The 20,159-nt window shown below is 36.6% G+C and overlaps 1 protein-coding gene across 1 annotated transcript; it reads right to left on the reverse strand.

Moving 5' to 3' along the window:
• Positions 1 to 7,704: 7,704 nt before the first annotated feature.
• Positions 7,705 to 16,928, reverse strand: LOC142350343 (tRNA (adenine(58)-N(1))-methyltransferase catalytic subunit trmt61a-like). Its single transcript, XM_075402177.1, has 4 exons — positions 16,568 to 16,928; positions 14,000 to 14,151; positions 12,205 to 12,398; positions 7,705 to 8,155 (listed from the first exon to the last, which is right to left on the reverse strand). The coding sequence occupies exons 1-4, from the start codon at positions 16,825 to 16,827 to the stop codon at positions 7,826 to 7,828; spliced, it is 936 nt and encodes a 311-aa protein (XP_075258292.1). The 5' UTR covers positions 16,828 to 16,928; the 3' UTR covers positions 7,705 to 7,825.
• Between the last annotated feature and the right edge of the window lie 3,231 nt (positions 16,929 to 20,159).

A 20,159-nucleotide genomic window follows, 5' to 3' on the forward strand; every position in this document is an offset into this window, starting at 1 on the left:
CTCACCGATTATTTGTCCTACTAAAGCGTGTGCCTGTGATACTGGCCCAACAAACGCAGCTTTCAATTGGTCAACTGCTTGTCTAATTCCAACCCCAGTTTTGCTTATTGGTAGACAAGCCTGCTTCCAAGCGTTGTCAAACGGTGCCTTACATATTCTCAAATGTCCTCTGAAAGTTGTCAAAATCCTGCAAAATAACAGAGGATTCGTCAGATGGAGTGTTACATCGCACGGATTATACAATCTTTGGGCCACCAAGACAGCTTCGAAGAACTCCAACTGCACAATGTGGGTCATCTAGATACGCCAGGTTGTCGAGCAGTTTTTCTTTTTTGTTGACCCTTTTCCTCAAAGATGCAGCAACAAAGCTGGGATTGCCGATGGCAGCGCCCATGATCTCAAGTTCTTCGTTGTTATTTCTCTTTAATTTGTTATCTATGGCGTTCAGATCAACGGGTGACTAAAGCTCACAAAGTGTGACCAACAAATTCAATGCTGTGCAAAGTTGTTGGTGGGTACCAGCAAGGATGCCATCATCCAAATACCAATTATGCTGTACTAGATTTGGTAATTTTTTTTCAATTTCTTTAATGATTGGCCACAGAGCTAGTGAAAATAAAAGCGGCCCCAAAGGTTCCCCATGTTGAACTCCCGAGTGGCTACTTAAATAATTGTTGTTAAAAAGCAAATGACTGTGTTGTGAGTAGCAAAACGTCGCAAAGGGGTAACACTAGGTAAGAATTTAGCGACGATTTCCAAAACCTTGCTTCTTTTTACCGAATTGAAGGCATTCTTAAAATCAATCTGCGATATTCCAGAATTTATTTATGCAGTTTTTCAAAGGAAATTCTTGTTGCATGTACTATGCCCTCAGCAACAACCTTGACTGCTACTCCCAATTGTTTTCTGTTAAATAGATCAGCAGATTCTGAATTCGCTTCACGTGCTATGCATTTAGCAATAAGACGTCGAATGACTTCCCCAACAGCGATAGGACGGTCCCCACCTTTCAACTTTTTCAATGCAGTTACTGTTGCACTACAGTATACGAATTCTGGAAGCTGACCCCTGCTGGCTAAGTTGACGAATTTTGTTAAACTAGTGATTGCTCGCTTCGATTGATCAGGGGCACCGCAGTTTACTGCATGCAGATGCTCGAATAGATTTTTGACGGCCCACCGTCAGTAAATTTGGAGAACGACTCGAATTGGAAGAAAACTGATGCCTCGTCAAATTTATATGCGCTCATGTTGGCATCTTGATCAAATTGGTGATCAGGTTACTTTTCCTTAGGTTCATTCAACGTTGCAGCATTGTCATGTGCGACGCAGAAGACAGAACTTTTGCTGCCCTCCCAAACTGCCCTTGCAGGCAAAGAGATTTCGCACGGCTTGCTAAAGCGTCTATTGACTTATTGCTAGTTTTACTTGATCGCTTCATTGAGTCTGCCCTGCACCACAGTGCAGCATAATCACCCGATTTCCATCGCTCAAGTGTTCTCAACAACTGTTTCTCTTGCTGCTGCTTGTGCTTCTTAGCCCCACGATTCAACGCGCGTAGAACACATTTACTAATTGCAAAGAGTTTTTTCCAGTTTTCTAACGATTGCGCGTGTGAAATGCAAGCATCGATAACGGACGTTAGTAATTCTGATCATCTCACCCAAAACTTTACAGGAATGAACCTTATGGTAGTGATGTGCTTACTGCTGATGGTTTCGAGATCTGGGAGTTCATTTCGATTTATCTGTTGCAGCTAGATTTACAGAAATCGCGGATTGCACAATCTCGTCTATCTGCTTCGCTAAATCGCGTGGTGTATTTTTCACTTTAGACAGTAAAGACGTAAATAGCGAGTAGGCCTATATTGATTTGGAGCACACCATCTCATCGAAGTTCAGTCCCCACTGGTCATATCTAATTTCAGTTTATCCGAGATGATGTTCAATAACAAATATGGTACAGTTTATCCTTTTTGCCAGGGTAGAAAAAGGTTGTTTTGGGGGTCACTAGAAAAGTGGGAAGCGGTGTCCTCAATAAGTAAATTATTCATTTGCTGAGTCAATCCCGAAGATCAATTGCATTTTTTTGCCCCCTGACTAAGCTCTGTGGTATTGTCAATCTCACATAACAAAACCTTCCTGCTTTCTCTAGTTTTAAAAACTGTTTTATCTGATTAACATTGAATGCGCAATTGCCTGCCGAGTTTGTTTTATCCGATCAGATAAAAAAAAACAAGGGCGGGGGTCGTTTTGGTTAGATCTCACCGGTTTGAGGTCCACAAAAGCTGCTGAAGAACCACTACATAATTGATTTGCTCACGTACACAGTGGTTCTGATATAACAGCTAAAAAAGTTGGTTGGGGGGGTCAATCTAGGGTGCTCAAGACTCGGTGTACGATAAAAATTTGTTTCTATTTTCGTCTTGCTTGTTGAAATCGAGAGAGCAACTTAAACGCACAACAAGGGCGACCATGAGTTTGTGGAACATTGGCAGTATCTGAGAAACGTTTAGCTGGAGGCTGGAGATTTATGAGGGTCGCACAACGACCCTGACCTAGAGATTTTTAGTTAATCCAATTACGGAGGTAATCCAGTTGCTGAGGCTCATAAGAGAAGTTTTCAGGTCTGACAAAAAACGATCAGTGAAAAAACTCCAGGCCAAAAACCGACCCAAACATTTACTGCAAGTTGCTCAAAAATTTTAAAATGAGAGAACAATTTAAATCACGCAACAGGAAAGAATTATTCGATCTAAAAATCGGTCTAAAAATCAAAAAGGGCCAGGAAAACACTTAGCATAACAACAGCTCAGACGACTCAACTATTTAGTCTGAGAGCAATTAATCGAAGTTCATCCTGAGATTAAGGTTTCCAAAACAAAGATGGAATTTCATCGTTGTCCTCGAACGATAAGGGATTTTTGATAAGGACATAAAAATTGATAGATAAAAAGAAAAATTAACGGGATCAAAACCCTAAAGTGTAATTAATGGCAATACGAAGAAGCGAATTATTAAATTAGGATTCCATAAATTGAAAAAATATTCTTTCTTAGTAAATAGCACAAGCGTAGCTCACGTATCTTCACGTCAAAAGAGTGATAAATGAGCCAATTCAGTTTGAGCAGTTTAGACTTAATTGCAAAGTACTGAAAACGGTTAAGAAGATAGCCAGCAGATGACCGGAAAATAGATGCCTGCAAAATAGATGAGCGCGCCGAACAATAGAGATATAAAACGATACAGCAATGAGTAAAAAAAATTACGCATCGTTGCCTCTTAGAAAACTATGAAGAGACTTTCAGCGCCTGATTGATAATTGTTCAAATTCACTAAACAAAGCCTTTTTTATTAATAACATTTTGAGTTTAAACTCGTCCAAACTGAACTTAAGTATTCGAGTGCAAAAATCATTTTATAGAGTAAGGTAAGTCATGTAAGATCACAATCTGGTCATGACAGGCGGGGCAATGTTGTTCAGAGGGAGGAGGGAGTAAATGCAAGAGACTTTTCACGGGTGCAAAAAGTTTCAACCACGGAGGGGTTCGAACCTGCGCTCTCCGTATGCCCGTGAAATCACTCAACCACTCTGCCAATCTTAGATGACGCAAAAACTAAATAATCAAGATTAAAAAATCGAGCAAGAAATCAAACCACTCAAGAGCATGTTCTAGAAAAAATGTAAAACAAAAAAGAGCATACGACGATACAAAAACCAGCATCACCGCAATGTAGTCACGATCAGTTAACAGCTTCCAAGCTTTAAAAAACGGACCCAAAATTTGAGAAAATACTATTTTTGCGAAGAGATTCGAGATCACATTTAAAAGTTTGTCGTTTCAAGAATGAAACTTGGACATAAACTTTGTAACATTTGTTAAAACAATTCAAAACTCATTTGCGAATAAGATTCGAGTAAGCATTTAACAGGTTGCCGATTCAAAACCAAAATTAGGCACACCAAACTTAGACAATCATTAGGGAAAAACATTTTTTTCAAAAAAAATTTAAAAAAGACTTCGATTGAAGGTACTTGGTTTAAAAAGTTCTCCAAATAAAAGAAACCTTCTAGCCAGAAATTTGGGAGTTCAAAGAAGTCTTGTTTACTGACCTCTATTTATTGATAAAAACTAAACAGCAGCAGCAGCAGCAAATTCACAATGAAGGAAATTAAGCTTTGTATCCACGAAGGAGGAAAAATAATATTGAATAGGCGCTGACTGAACAAATAATATGTGTACAAACAAGCACACAAATACATCGACTTCAATCTAATCAATCAAATTATTTAAATATTTGAACTCGAATTCAAACGCAGTGGCGGCCGCGATTCGCTTCAATAACATACCAACCACATAAGCTATTAGTTATAGTAACCACATTCATAACGAAATGATAGTTAAATTAGACCAATTTTTATTAAACAACTGCAGCCTCGCAAAAAACATCAAAAAGTGGTTATCTAGCCAAGTCTAAATCTCAGCTTAATTTGCTTCAAAGTTAAAATACAACGCTTGGAATAGCAAAAAAAATACTCAAAATAAACATTTTTCAAATTGCATTGCGCTTAAAAATAGCAACATTGTTAATTTGATGAATGCACACAAACTGCTCAATCAAACCCATTTTCCCAGACGCCCATTTCCGTCTGCAAATTTCCATTCCCATTTACTTTTCCCTCCATTCAGCGTCGAATTTATTAGCTGTCTAATTCGGTGCTAGGAATGTTAGCCGACAGTGCTTTTAGCCGACAAGGAAAAATTGTAAATTAAAATACAGCCCTCACCAATACTGGGTAAATATAGCTGGGGTTCGGGGGTATCTCCGGCCCACGGATTTGGTATATTTTTCAAAACTATCAATAGAATAAAAATAGAATAAAAAGATCAATAACTAGAACAAAAAAAAAACAAACTGACTAACGTCGGACGAATTTCTCTCGCTTACAATAGATTTTATATTAGCAACAAACTTTATTTCAGAACGAGGGCACCTTAGATTACTCAAAAACGAAGAACGAAAGTGTGAAAAACTCGCTCAAGTCGAAGAATGTTCCAGAACATAAACACAAAACGGTCAAGAAAACATTTTGCATTAAAAAAGACCAACGTGTTTAGAATAACTGCCTAAAAATTCATTCGAGAGAAATTAAACAAACTATAAAAATAAAAACTCGGAAGAAAAAATACAATAAAAAGAAACAACCAGCTGAGCTAAACTAACAACCTCTTTCTTCGACAATGCGCCTTTTTAGCGTCCTAGAACCTCGACACTGAAAAAATAATCCTCGGCCGACATATACAAAATTAGAAATTTAGCCGACAGGTTAAATGTGATTGGTCGAAATATCACTAGTTTGTCTACCATTAAATGGTGCGTAGGGTTGAGTTGTCGGCTTCAATTCAGAGTTGAATTCTTCCCTTGTCGGTTAAACCCACTGTCGGCTAAATCGGCAATCGCCGTCTAATTCACTCCTTCAGTTAATGGAAAATTTATTAGTCTCACATTCCAGAGACTTTCTCCGCTCTATCAACGAACGAAGGCAAATTTCTCTTCCATTTTCCAGGAAATAAGAGGGAAACTGAATTCCTCAATATTGAGAGCCTATTTAATTTCGATTGTTGTGGAGGTGTAGCCATTAAAATTGAAAAATTCAAAGCCGACATCTATTCATGCTCATTAATTTAGCTTCAGTTGAAACGACCTTTCTACATGCGAGCTCATGGTAAAAACATTAATTCGTAGCATTTATGAGAAACTTTGTAAATGAAGTTTTCAGGCACAACTGATATAAAAACATAAAAAGCTGTTTAAACCAAAACCGACTGTACCTTTTCTATAAAACACGAGACTGTGCGTAGCAAAAAAGTTCCAATTTACGTCTCAAGTTTGTCTCAACTTCTTTGTGCTGAGACGAAAATCTCTCTTGACTAGCAATTTTTCGAGGCTAAAATTGGAGAGTTGTTTTAAAAGCACGATATTGAGTAATCTTGCAATCTTGAGTACGATAATTTTTAGTTTACAAAAATTAACAATTCAGAGCCTCATGTTCATTAAATTTTACCAGAATAAAAACCCTATTACATTGTCACAGATTTTGGTTAAAGAAAATTAAGTTCAAAAAGGAGTGAAAATTTAATTAACAAAATATTGAAATGAAAAATTAAGACTCGAACATTATGTCAAGTTTTTTCTTTTGACAGAGAAAATTAATATCAATTTAAATTTGATTCATGTATCCTGAATTCCAACAATTTTCAATTTTGTCCAAATTAAAGAAAACCAAACAAGATTCCTTCTTTTCACTGCTTACATAACAAATCTAAAAAAAATTGTTGTTTTGCTTACATAACAAATCGAAAAAAACCAAACCGTTCTTTCTATTCAATGCTTACGTTACAAATCAAAGTAAAATTTTAAATATATTTCTAAGTGAACAACTGTCGTTTTTGATTACCAAGTAAATCACGCTGGTGGATCCTGGTGTATATTCGCACATTCCACCTTAACAAAAACCAAACCACGATTCTTTCTATTCAATGCTTACGTTAAAAATCAAAACAAAATTTCAAATAATTTTCTAAGTCAAAAACTGTCGTTATTTTTTTTATCAATTTACTCAGGCTGGTAGATTCTGGTATACGGTTATTTCATTTATCAATCAATTTACAAATCCCGTTTAATCAGATACGAGACCAACTGCACATTGCAAGCATCAAAGAAAGTTAGAGTCTAAGGTAAAAAAAATGAGAAAAATATTTCTTCGTCCCCAATTAGTTAATTTTCCGATTTGAAGGACCTTTAAAAAGCCAGTTAAGTAATTTTAGAGTGAAACAAAACCCTCAAAAAAACATTAGGCCACAATTGTACAAGACAAGGAAGAGCGTGAATTGAAGCAGATATTTCCAGCATGAAATATGAAGGAAGTATTTCATTTTTGTTTTGGCTTTTACAGTTCTCTAAAAAATGTATTTCCTATAGTTTCCATGTATGTCAGGAGTGTCACGGTTGTTCAATTGGTTTAGTTTTGGACAAGCAAATCCACAGAAAACAACTACAAGGTACTTTTTAAAAATATAGCTCAATCCTTCCAAAAATTTCAGCGTCTTCTGGTTTCTACATTTTCAGGTTTTTTGTTTATCAGAAACTCGTTGAATAACAAAAAACATTGTACATTTAAAAACTTAAAATAGTATATAGGACGAAGAGTAAGAATCCGTGAAAAGTAAAAATTGTTTTTTTTCTGAAACGTTATAAAAATTAATTGTTCCATTTCGAAACAAATTTGCATTATCCAATATTATTTTTTAAAATATAATTAACTAACAATATTATAAAAACAATAATAATGAAGTAGTTTTATATCCCCCTCCAATTCTTTTCTGCTTTCCTTCTGTTTTCTTTTCAAACAGCTCGCCTTTTTTCAATCTGGCAAAAATTGTAATTCTTTCACAAAAATCAGAAGTAGTCTCTTCAGGCTTCAAAATGATGTCATGTTTGCTATGATAACGAAAGGAAACGTGAAAATATGACTGAAAAAAAGCCGGTCTACCATATATATTCACCATATTGAAAAAAATGTCGGAAAATAAGGGGACATAAATAGCTGCGAGAAAAAAACTTATATACTCAATTTGCTCAAATATACAACAATTTTTTCTTGTGTTGAATGATTCTGAACGCTAACTAGGCAACAAGCTCAAAAAGATATCATCAAAGATCTTTTCAGTCAAAAGTTTTGAAAAGAATAAATGTGATTTTTCAACCAAAACATTACAACACTTGCATGAAACAATAAGAGAAATAGCACCAGAATTATGCATGTTAACCAAAGTACGAAGCGAATGTCAAATACCCCGTATGTGTGTACTTGTAGTTCTTCCTTTTGAGGTAACTTTGCTTGTACGACGTTTTTTCCGACAGATCGTCCGCGTAACTTGCTATCGTGTCACTATTTAACGAATAAGGTCGCAGCACAAATTCTCGAGTTTCGATATGCTGGAATTTGAGCATTCGCAACTCGCTGCATGTTCTTTGAACTTGTTCAATGCAGGGACAAAAACACGCAATTCGCCCATTGTCGGTTTTCAAGACTTCGACAGCATGTTTGACGGCGCTCCAGGGTTCAGGCAGGTCAAGAAATACGGCATCGACCTAAAAAAAATTTCGAATTATCAAATGAAAAACCCACAATTACAAAAGGGCAAAGACAATGCGTGCAAGATTTCACTTTCAAATGCGTGCAAGAATTCAAGTTATCTTACGAAGGTTTTTATTCTATTAATTACGTTTGTTTCTGTTAATTACGTGAGATCAGATTTTGGATTACACTAGGAAGTTGGTTGTTATGAAAGTCGAGATGCAAGGCAAAATTTTTGCAGTTAGAAAATTTAAAATTCAGAAGTAATTTAAAATTTTGCAGTTAGATAATTTAAAATTCAGAAGTAATTATGGTGGTCTAAATAACATTTAGACCACCATAATGTTATATACAAATGGTGGATTTTTCTGTTTGCAACCCCCCCCCCCCCCCCCCCAGCTTAGTGGGTGAATATTATTTGCAACGAACACGCCGCCTAACGAACACGAAAAACTTGTTCACGTGGAAAAAGGAAAAAGGGAACAGGGTTGTAATTTGCATATCTATTTAATGTTAATACGCAAGATTAGCACATTATTGATCAAATGGGAGACTAATTTATGAAGCTCAACAAAGCTGATAATTTATTCAAATTCTAGTTCTGAAGCAAACCTCCAGAAAAAACGAACTAACATTGAGAGGAAATGTCAGCACTAATCACCTCTGACTTGGTTTAGCTGCTTATTGATATGTACTGCTATTCGGCTTAACCTTCCAGAGCGCTTATTTAATAGAAAAAACATACCAATTTGTCCTCTGGTTAAAAAATTCAAATTCAAAATTCAGTTAAAAAACTAAAATAAAATGTAGTCAAAATAACATACCTATTTTTCCTCTGTTAAAATTAAATTATAAATTCACTAAAAAACTAAATTAAAATTTCAAAAATTTTTGAAAGGGACGGAGCAAAATTTAAAATTGAAAAACCCACAGAAACAGAAGACGTTCTTCACCTGACGTGACGCATCTATTCTCTTTCCAACATGGTATGCGATTGAAGAATAACTCAGTCCCAACAGGGGGTGTCATAAACGCATAAACGCCATCGAGGTCAAACAGACTGGACAAAAGAAAGGAGGGAGAAAATTATGCAGTAGTTGGTTTGAAACATGGAAAGTTTGGTATGGAAATTAAAGACCCTAGTCAAAACAGGATGATAATCTTGCTAGAATCTTATATCGACTAGTGAAAAATTTATGATTGACATGCAATGACATATCATAGCCGGATAATAGCCAATAAACAGCCAGCTTGGCAATTGAATTAAACATAAACCGACTAATGTCGGAAGAATTGCTCTCGAACGACAGGTGTGTGGAAAAACATTTGACCCCCACCGAGATTCGCACCGTTGCCCTCCCGCTTTGTAACCATGTGCACTACCGACTGTGCTATTTCGCCTTTACTATTACTATGCTGCAACCAACTTTATATCAACAAGAGTGAGAGCAATAGAGATCACTCAAGAATGAAGAACGAAAGCGTGAAAAAGTCACTTCAGAAGTCAAAGAAGGTTCTAGAAGAACAGCACAAAATGGTCAAGCGAAAAATTTGCATAAAAAAGACCAACACGCTTACAATAATTGCTATGAACTTCAGAGCACGAGCAATTAAAAAGAACAATTTATGATGATAAAAGGCTGATCGTCACCATATTCATTTTGTGATGTGTGGAAAACGAGAATTTTAGACTGTGGGATATGGTGATAAATTTGTCACTATGTTGCATAATTAGGCACGTGATCATGTGTTTGGAAGGTTAACTTTATCTATTTGGCGTTGATTTTGCGAAAACGGCTCTAATCCATGTCCATGTTAAAAGAGCTAGATGTGAGCTGTAAAAGTCAGTGAAAAAAAATCAATTTATAATTAGCCGATCGGTTACAGTATAAATTGATTATGACATTAGTATATACAAACAAGGAACACGCTTATAAGTTTGCTCGCCCCGCCTCATGAATAATTTTGATCACGCGGAAGAAGAACAGGGCTAAAATTTTCATAAATATTCTTAATGAGCTGTGATTAGCATTTACGACCCAAATAGCAATCACAAATTCTAATGAAGATCATTAAGACCAACAATCGACTCCCTATTCTTGTTATGGCATCGAAAAACTCAAATAAATAATGTAGTGACATTAACAAATACAAACACTTGAGGAATAAATATATACGAATCAGCTGAGCAAAACTGAAAGCCGGTTCAAAAACTGCAGAAAATGTAATCACCTGAATTTTACATGCTCTTGAAAAATTTAGCAGCAGTTGGTTTATTTAGCTGTAAGAACATAGCTGGCACATTGCAGATATGAGCCGCGATATCTTCGTACATCTGCAGTCTCAGAAAGCAAAAAAAACAGACCGAATTCTTTTTATTAATTGCTGAGATGTTATATTTCGATTAAGAATTTGTACATATTCTTGTTGCTTATATTAGCTCCTAAATAACTTTCAATTAGAGTGACATCGAGTCTCAATTTGAAATTGAGGAAAGCCACATTTAAGATGAGTTAAATCACAATGACCAAAAACAATCAAGCGAATGAACAAAAAACTCGCTCAAATAAGAGTGAAAAATGACATGCAATTCCGAAACTGAATGAATGAATAAACAAAAGGCATATATGGTCGTAACCAACGTCATATAGTCGTAACCAAAAATCACTATGAAAAGAACGTGTAACGCTAAGGAGTAGGACATTTGTCGGTCTCATTTTATTTGAAAAAATTTAACCACATAGAAAATCTATACCTACCCCAAATCTTGAAATTGGGCTGAATAAAAGTTACTAACTGAAATCATCCCACAAAAAATGAAACCCACTAACGTCAGTCGAAGGGCTCTCAAACGACGGGTGAGCGCTTGGCTTCGTCAGTAGCTAGCTACGGTTTATGAAGGCTAGCCTTAACTTAATTGAAGGTGCGTTTAATTGAAGGTGGGTTACGGATGGAAAGATGTGCAGGGGATTGTGGATGAAGTGGAGGTGGGGGAGGGGAGGGAGGTAAAGTGCGTGGGGAGGATAGGAGGTCTGTAAAGTGGGGTGGGGGTCAAACTCTAATAACCGCCCTTCAAATTTTGAATTTATTTCTGAAAAACAGTTTTGGTGAATCGCAAACTTAGAGTCCAATGAGCCAAAAAGCTCAAAAGCAATTAATACCCTCAGGGCGTTACCTGTTTATCCCGTTTTTGGAGACAAAAAGTCAAGAGGGTCAGACGAAAAAGCGGTCGAGCGAAAAATGGCATAAAAGACCACAGGATTAATATATTTGATCAAACAAAGTTTGAGAACAATAAAAACAAACGATCTCAATTTTTTCGAACTCACTGTTAAGCAAAGATTTTGAGATTCACGATCTATATGAAATATGGAGACAATCGAAATGAAATAGATAGCAAAAAAGAAAAGAAAAACGATGCTGCAAAATTAATGTCCGGCTGCAATTCATTCATGTTTTAAATGAACGGTTGAAAAAAATTGGAAACACTGATAAAAATATGCTGTCAATAAAAGCCAAAAAGCACCCATCGGATAATTAGTCTGAAACACAGCCTATCCAAGTGGGTGTACAATAGCCCCAAAGTCACTACTTGGATCAATGATTTCAGAACATCATCATCGACAAACTTTCACTAGGAACAAAATCTATGAACTTTAAGCCCCTTTATTAAACCCTCGAAATCATAAAACACAAAATTCATTATCAAATTTTACATAAAAATTTAAAGATTACTTTTGATAGATAACTAGAAAAAAATAGATGACAGAAAGATTAATTTTGATAACACATTAATTTAAATAAAAGTATGTAGCCCATAAATCAAAAATGGAGTAAAAAAGCACGTCAAAAGTGTTCAACGCATTTCCTCTGACATCTCATGTTAATCATGTTTCGAAATTAAAATTTTAATTGACTTTGAAATTTTAGCTCATGATTACAGCAATCTTACCTCAACCAGAGAATTCACGCAATTAAAAAAAATTCTAAAAAACTATATACTTTAATTAAAAGAGTCACACGAAACTTAACATTGAAAGGCTCTTTTTTTAAATGGTGTTACTTTTTGCTCTTTGCATTCTGGTGCAAATCCATCGAGTAACACATTCCTCTGGCTACTTTCAACTATACTGTCAATTCCGTGTCTTCTGAAATCCTCATTAGCTGCATTCACTCTCTCAATGCTGTAGTCGTGGGTGATCAGTCGCCCATTGGGTGCAATCGCACGTCCAATTGAATGACTTAAAGAACCACTTCCTGAAAGGAAACTTAAAAGATCATCATCTGGTTTATTCTGTTTCGGCCCCCCAAGCTTAGTGGGCATATAAATTTTGGGATCTCTTCTGTTTGCCCCCCTTCTGAGCGGTAGAAATATAAGCCCACTAAGCTGGGGGGGGGGGGGGGGGGGGTGGCAAAACAGAATAGTTCCGATTTTTGGAATTTTGCACCCCCAAGCTCACGTGCTATTTTTTACATAGTAATGTGCTATATAACAACACTTTGTTATTGGGGCATAAAACACAGCTGGGGAGGGGGGAGAGGAGGACAGAATAGATCCTCATCAAATGTTTCAAAATTCAGGCTCGAAACTAAATTCGGTCTTTCCCATTAAAGCCCCCAACACCAACCAAAGCATAACCCCCCATTATGGTATGTTTAACATGATTGGGGGGGGGGGGGGGGCTATAGGCTATCTGACCACTAAGCTGGGGGGGGGGGGGGGTTTCTGAACAAAGACCTCTAAGTTCAGAAAAAACTACATAGCAAAAAAGATACCCAGGTCACGGTGAGCATTAATGACCAGACAACTGAAATCCATTCAAAAATTTACTTTAGATTACGTTATCAAAATGTATAAGGCGCAAAAACCGGCTAAAATATTTGGGATCTTTTCCGCTTGTGCCTCCAGCCTAGTGGGTGCATATTATTTGCAACCCCCCTCCCCAGACGCACGTGCCATATTTTTACATAATGCTTTACTGTGTAAAGAAACTTGCTCTGTAGGGGGGGGGGGCACAAACGGAAAAGATCCACCAAAACTTGAATAGAATGCCAACCGACTCCAAACCACATAAAAATAAATTCCACAGCGTCCAAACAGCCAAGTGAACCCATTCTTTAAGCATAACAGGCAATTTCTCAGAAAATAGCCGCCGTTGATGCTATTGAAACAGAAAAAAAGAAGAGATAAAAACTTCCCCAGTTTGTTTCTAAATGTCAAAAAGTGTTCTAATTTGGTTTTCAGTTTCAGTTAGATTTTAAAACTATAATTTATTTCAGCTTCTAAACTGAGGGCTATTAAGCTGAATACCAATACCAGCTAGCAATCACTCTAATGAATTTTGATAACCTATTGCACTATGACTTAATGACCGGGCTTTAACGGTTTCTCCCGTTTCTTTTGAATTTGCTTTTCTTGACATTTACCGTATTCACTGCAGTGCGTAATTCAATGCGTGAAAGAATTTAAAATCGATTCAGTTGAAACAGTGAGTCACGAGTCAAACGTGAAAACCCTGACTTAAATAAAACAAAAAAAACGTGATCAAAAGGTAAAATGAATTAAGAAAACAACGACAATTCTCGACATGCCCTATAAACTTGAAACGAGCCCGCCGTCTTATCTAAATATTGGAATAAAAACGAACTCAATCAGTTAAAATATTGAGGAGCTATTCTGTTTTGCCCCCCCCCCTTAGTGAGCTAATATTTTGCACACCCCCAGGAGCACATGCTATTTTTTACATGGTAACGTGCTATATAACAACATATAATTAGTAACGGAGGGGGGGGGGCGTACAAAACACTTGGGGGGGGGGGGGGGCAGAATAGATCCAATATTGATAGTAAAAACAAACCGGTGCCAGTTTCGATAACTCTGGATCCACTCATCAAGTCCAATTCAAACACAATCATGGAAATGTCCATGGAGTAGAGAATCTGAGTCCTGTGATTGAGATTACTCGTCCACAATTCAGGTGTCAAGTGAAGAAGATAGAAGAAACCTTTACTGCATACATAAATTGAGAAGTGTTTTCGAGCGTCATCTTTTAAAATAAAGCCATCATTTCACATTTTGTGCAAGATTATTATATCACAGCACAAACACAAAGCAGTTACACAACATTTCGATATCAAATAAAACTATAACATTGCTTCTTTGAGGCCTCATTAGTGTGTCAATGAGACCAGTCATTAATAAGACTAAGAAACAGTACAAAATATACAAAAATGGACGAAATTAAAAAAATCACTGATATTCTACTAAAAGCAGTGTCTAACAGCTTTTAAGGCAGAGGAACCGTTAATAGCCTTTGATGAATTAAAAAACTATATGCATTATTAGAACACATGTATGAGCTTTCGAAACGCCGTAAAAATAGCAAAAGTTCTCACCCCACTTTTAAAGCAGCGGGAGAAAAAATTACGCTACAAACTTGCTGCCTTTTTAGCCCCTATGTTTACTCCATCGTGACCAAAAATCGCCACTCCAATTTGACTTCTCATTGACATCAAAAAGTCGAAAAGAAATGTGAACAAATCTTTGAAAACATAACCGGAAGACTAAGGAACCAAGGAAGAAGACTTCGAGGCAGATAATCATTTAGAGCGGGACAACTCACTAAGAAAAATTAACCTACTTTATAACACTAATAACGAACAATATCAACAACAACAGTAAAATTAACATGAGAAACGTCAAATCTAAACACTAAACAACCAACTAATGTCAGAAAAATTCTCTCGAAAGCCTCATGGAAGCTCGAATCCATTGCAGTCCGCTTAACTCGGTCGGGGAGAAGAGAGTAACTAAAGGTGGCCTAAAAATGACTAGGGCACTTAAAAGGACGTACTTGGAGGTTATTATATACCACCATAGCCATTAATAAAATTTAACTTGCACCAACTTTTGCGCACTTAGATCACGAAATTTAGATCACGCAAAAGGAAATTCAAGGTATAAAAGTTGCTCGAAAAGTAAAAAAAATTCTCATAAAAAATTTTTGCACGTTTAAAATAATTGGTCCAAACCTTGTTCGAGAACAATTATTAAATTATCTGAAAAACTTTCAACAAGTGACGGGTACTTGACTTACGAGTCAAAAAATAAAGCACAAAAACCTAAAAAATTACAAACGTTTATAATATACTTCAGAGAAAATTGCCCTGTATAAACTTGATAGCATTAATTGTGGTATAGCTCTCGATTAAATAGTGAACAAGAGAATGCAAAAAGCTCAAAAATAGCAATATCTGCGAAAAATTACTAATAGCGGCTATTAAAAACATACAAAATTAATTAAAATACTCCATTTTCTTTAATAAACACATCTCAAATTTGAAAAAAAATCAAATCAACAGATCACCAGATAAACAAAATACAACCAAAAAAATCCCCAAATAAAACAAAAAACTGAGTGAGAGTGCAAAAAGAGCTTAAAAAGCGTGCAAAGGGACAAAGTGATGAAAAAAACGTGCTTAAAAATATGCTTCCAAATGAACTATTGTCAGCTAAACTAAATCAGACAAACACCTTCCGCTGAAAAAGTTAAGAGTTTAAATCGAAAAACTGCTTCGAAGCCGCAAATAAACAAAAAACATTGCACGCTTAGAGCAAAATTTTTGCGCACCTTTTCTGGCTTTTTCTCAGAATGAATAGAAAACCACTCAAAATTCTCTACCTGCTTATGACAATTGTTCAGCAGATAGACCTAAATATTTTAACCACGTAAGACATTTGACTTCCGCTAAAACACATCTTCTAAAAATAGAAGTAGCCGATGAAAAAATAGATCACCAACTTCTCCTCGAGTTGTAAAAACAAGCACCAATACAATCAAAATCATTTGAATTGTTAACGAACAATCAGACAAAAAGTCAGTAGTACGGAAAATTGCATTAAAAAAGACCAGCAGGACCCTAGACCATATAATTGCTACAAACTTCGCTTGAGATCAATTAAAAAGAGCGTTCCGGGAAACTGAGCTTCAAGTAACATGAAGGCTCCGCAAATGAGCAATCACCATCTTCGTTTGAGAGCAACTAATGTGAGACACTTTACCCATTCTCTCAGCTGATGAAATATTCGCAGACATTTAAGGTTTAATATAGTTTTTGTGAAGTCTCCACGTGTAAGTGTCCAGTTAAGCACATCGAAAATTAAAGATTCTTAACGAAAAAAACTGTTTATTCGCTTGCAGTGATAAAAAGTTCAAAACGGAGGTAGCCTAAAACAGTCCTTTTATAGAAAGTTTTTTTTTATTTTATCACTTAGATTTTTAAAAATACGCCGTTGTTATGGAGACAAATTGAGATCTTAAAGCTCTTTTTATCAATTTTGATTGACCAAAACGTTAAGAACTGCCATCGTTCATCGTTTCGATTAGTACCATAGATTGATTTATCACTAGCTGGAAAACAATTTCCTATTATGCGACATGAACATGTGTTTGGATCCATACTCCTTTCCTATCAGATTCTTGAACACAACCATTCCATATTTCGTCTGGATGGACTTTCTAGGGTCCAAAGTGACGTATTTGTTATCGGAAAAATCGCCAGAGAAATTCAAAATAGCACAGTCGAACTCTTTGGCAATTTGTTTCGGTCGTATGATTGAAAATTGCTCCAATTCTGTTTTTTGTTCATATAGCTCATCAGAATTTGCACACATTTCAACGTCCATCGTTGCAATCAAAACTTAAAGCGATAAACAATCAATACTAGGAGACAAAACTTTCTGAAAAACAATTATACAACTGGTCCTTTTTCATCTTAAATTAAAATAACATAGAAAACAGACTGCCAGAAAACAGCAGCGATAGCTTTGTAGCCCTACAGTCTCAACAAGCAAATGAAACATAACCGACTAACGTCGGGCGAATTTCTCTCAAACGACCGGTTGGCGTCGGTAGTAGCCGGCTGGGGCTTATTGATAATAGCATTATGGGGAGGGGGCAAGCGATGGGGTGGAGGGTTGCGAAGCCTAGATGAAGAGGGTACAAGTGGAGGAGGGTGGATAATGCATGGGTTGAGTGGGGGGGGGGGGGGGGGGTGATGCGGGAGACAAAGAAATTGTCTTCTCAGAACCGTTTTGGTTCATCGCATTCTTAGAGCACAGTAAGGCTTAGGGCTCTAAGAGAACTTATTGCCCTCCGAGCGCTACCTGTTTATCCCGTTTTTGAGGACGAAAAGTCAAATGGGTCAGACGAAAAATCGGTCAAGCAAAAAATCGCATTAAAAAAGACTACAGGAAATAAAATTGCTACAAACTTCAAATGAGAGCAATTATGAAACTAGCCGGCAGATAGTCAGAAAATAGCTCCGATACCTGCAGTCTCAAACAACATTAGAAAAACAGACCAAAAAATTCTTCTAATGATAAAATGCAGAGAGGTTCTATTTTGATTAAGAATCTGCATAAATTATTGATGCTGCTTTTAGCTGCTCTCAAATAGCTTTCACAAATTGTAATTTGATTACGGAACGAAAAGACCAAAAGGCAAAAAATATACACATAGGGAATATTGGCATCGGGTATATTGTCATGTAACCCAAAATTATATGGCACGCTGCGAGGAAATAGCTTTGATAGCTTCCTAGACCAGGAGTGAAAATATCAAAGGCAGAAATACGATCTAAGAATAACGACAATCAACTAACGTCAAGCGAATTGCTCTCAAACAACTCGTTGGCTTCGTCAGAAGCTAGTAACGGTTTATTGAGGCTAGCTTTAGCTTAATTGAAAGGGCGTGAGGTGAGCGCAGCGTGAGAGAGCTGCACCGGGGGTGGGGAGCAACAGTGGATGCGGGTGTTGGGGGAACAAAGGGGGGCAACGGTTAGAGAGGTGTCTTAGGCTGCAGGTGTCCCTTACGGCCTGAAAAATGAAACGTGCAGGGGTAGGGAATGGGTACTGAAGTTGAGGGGGGGGGGGGGGGGTGATTGTGGGTCAGCTTCTAAGAATCGCTCTTCGAACCATAAGTATAAGTCTCCAAAAACAGTTTATGAATTGCATACTACTTGGAGGCTAGTGAGCTGAAAATCTCTAAGACATCTTAAGGCCCGCTGGGCGCTACCTGTTTATTTTTTATTGAGGATGAAAAGTTGAATGTATGAGTCAAAAACGCATCAAAAAGACTACAGAAGTAATATAATTGCTACAAACTTCGTTTGAGAGCAATCAAGAAACTAGCTAGCAGATTGTCGAAAAATAGCTGCGATAGATTCGTAGACCTGCCAAAAAATTAGAAAAACTAAAAAAATTTCTTTTAATCATAAAATGCAGAGAAGTTCAATTTTGATTAGGAATCTGTATATCTTATTGATGCTTCTTTTAGCTGATCTCAAATAAACTTCGATTATAATGACACACATTCACCTGACCTTATCTCAGTGAATAAACGTAAGGAAAAACTAATTTCAGAATGAGGAAGTCAAATTTGAGACTGAGGTAAGTCACGTGCGACCAAAAACGTTATAAGGCCAATGAAAAAAAACTCGCTCCACTTAGAGTGAAATATGACGTTAGGCACGTAATCAAGTTGAAATTGCACGAACGAATGAACAGAAAGCAAATTTGAATTGGTTGTAACATCTTATGGTCGTAACAAAAATCTTGGCGACGAATTAAAAAAAAATAGGAGGACAAGTCATGACCTACAAGGTAAAGAATTTTCATTAGTTAAACAAAAAAACTAGAACTAAAATGGATTATGAGTGGATTGGGAAAAACATTTAGACAAAAATTCTGATTAAAAAATTGAAAAACAATAAAATAATCAAATTGCCGCATGCAAAAAAACCACTAGCGAGAAAACGCATTTTTGTTCAATCGCCGTTTTCTCACTCTACTTTAAAATTAAAGTTTAGAAAATCACTCCGCAAAACCATTGGCTTTTACGCTCCGTTTCCTGTTTCGGCGCGAGCAAAATCATCACTTCGCTTTGACTTCAAAAATCATCAATGTGTGAACAGATCTCAAAAAAACCAAGAGGAGGCCAAAAAGCTATTGCTGTTAGACTACTAAAAGATCGGAGGATAAGTTCACTCTTTTTTATTAAGTGGTGATAATCCGCAGTTTTGTTCAGAAATTGCATACTTTTTTTGCTATTTGTTGGCTACCCTCGAATAACCGCCAATTAGAGTGATGTATACTAAACTCAGCTTATCGTCTCCAATAACAAAAGCACATATCAATTTGAGAGCTGAAAAGACATTTTGAGAGAGGTAAATCATGCACGACGAAAAGCTTGAAAGAACAAGAGGACTCACTCCACTGAGAATGATGACGCGAAAAAAATGAGCGTGACATACGGTGGAAACGATAATCCGGACGAAAACATACAAGGACAGGTCCCAAATTAAGATCCACAGAACAGAATCAAATAAAGACTTGACTATCACAAACTTTAGGGATGGCTTTGATAGTTAACAAAACAAAAAGTCTTAAAAAATACACCAAAAATGAACTGATCAGTATCGCCAAAGTCAGTAAACCTGATAACAAAATATAACCTACCGATCATATAATGGGTCGCGGAAAAGCACAATCCAATTTTGAAGAAAACCAAACATAGCCGTCAGAGTGCCAGAAAATAGCCACCGTTGACACGCTTGATGCAAATCGGGATTGAAGCAGAAAAAAAAATAATTTGACCAATTGTTTCTGTTTTTCTTTTCAGTTTCAAAAAGTGTTCTAATTTGCCGTGCAGTTTCAGTTGGATCCCAAAACTATACTTAATTCAGCTTCTCAATTGAAAGCTAATAAGCTTAATACCAATGACAGCTAGCAAACACTGAGCATTGAAACGGTGAGTGAAGGAAGTCAGAAGTCAAACGTGAAAAACGATCAAAAGGTAAAGAAAATAAAACAGCGAATTATTTAGGAGAGCGCCTAAATAATAGCCGTTGAGAGGCTGACGGCGGCTATTAACCAGTACCAACTAAACTACCCCTTAATGACAGCGTTTTATTGGTTTAACCTGTTTTTGATTTTGTTCTTTTGACATTGACTGCCTT

Source organism: Convolutriloba macropyga, chromosome 12 (assembly GCF_964194025.1).
Source record: "Convolutriloba macropyga chromosome 12, txConMacr16.3, whole genome shotgun sequence".
NCBI lineage: Eukaryota > Metazoa > Xenacoelomorpha > Acoela > Convolutidae > Convolutriloba > Convolutriloba macropyga.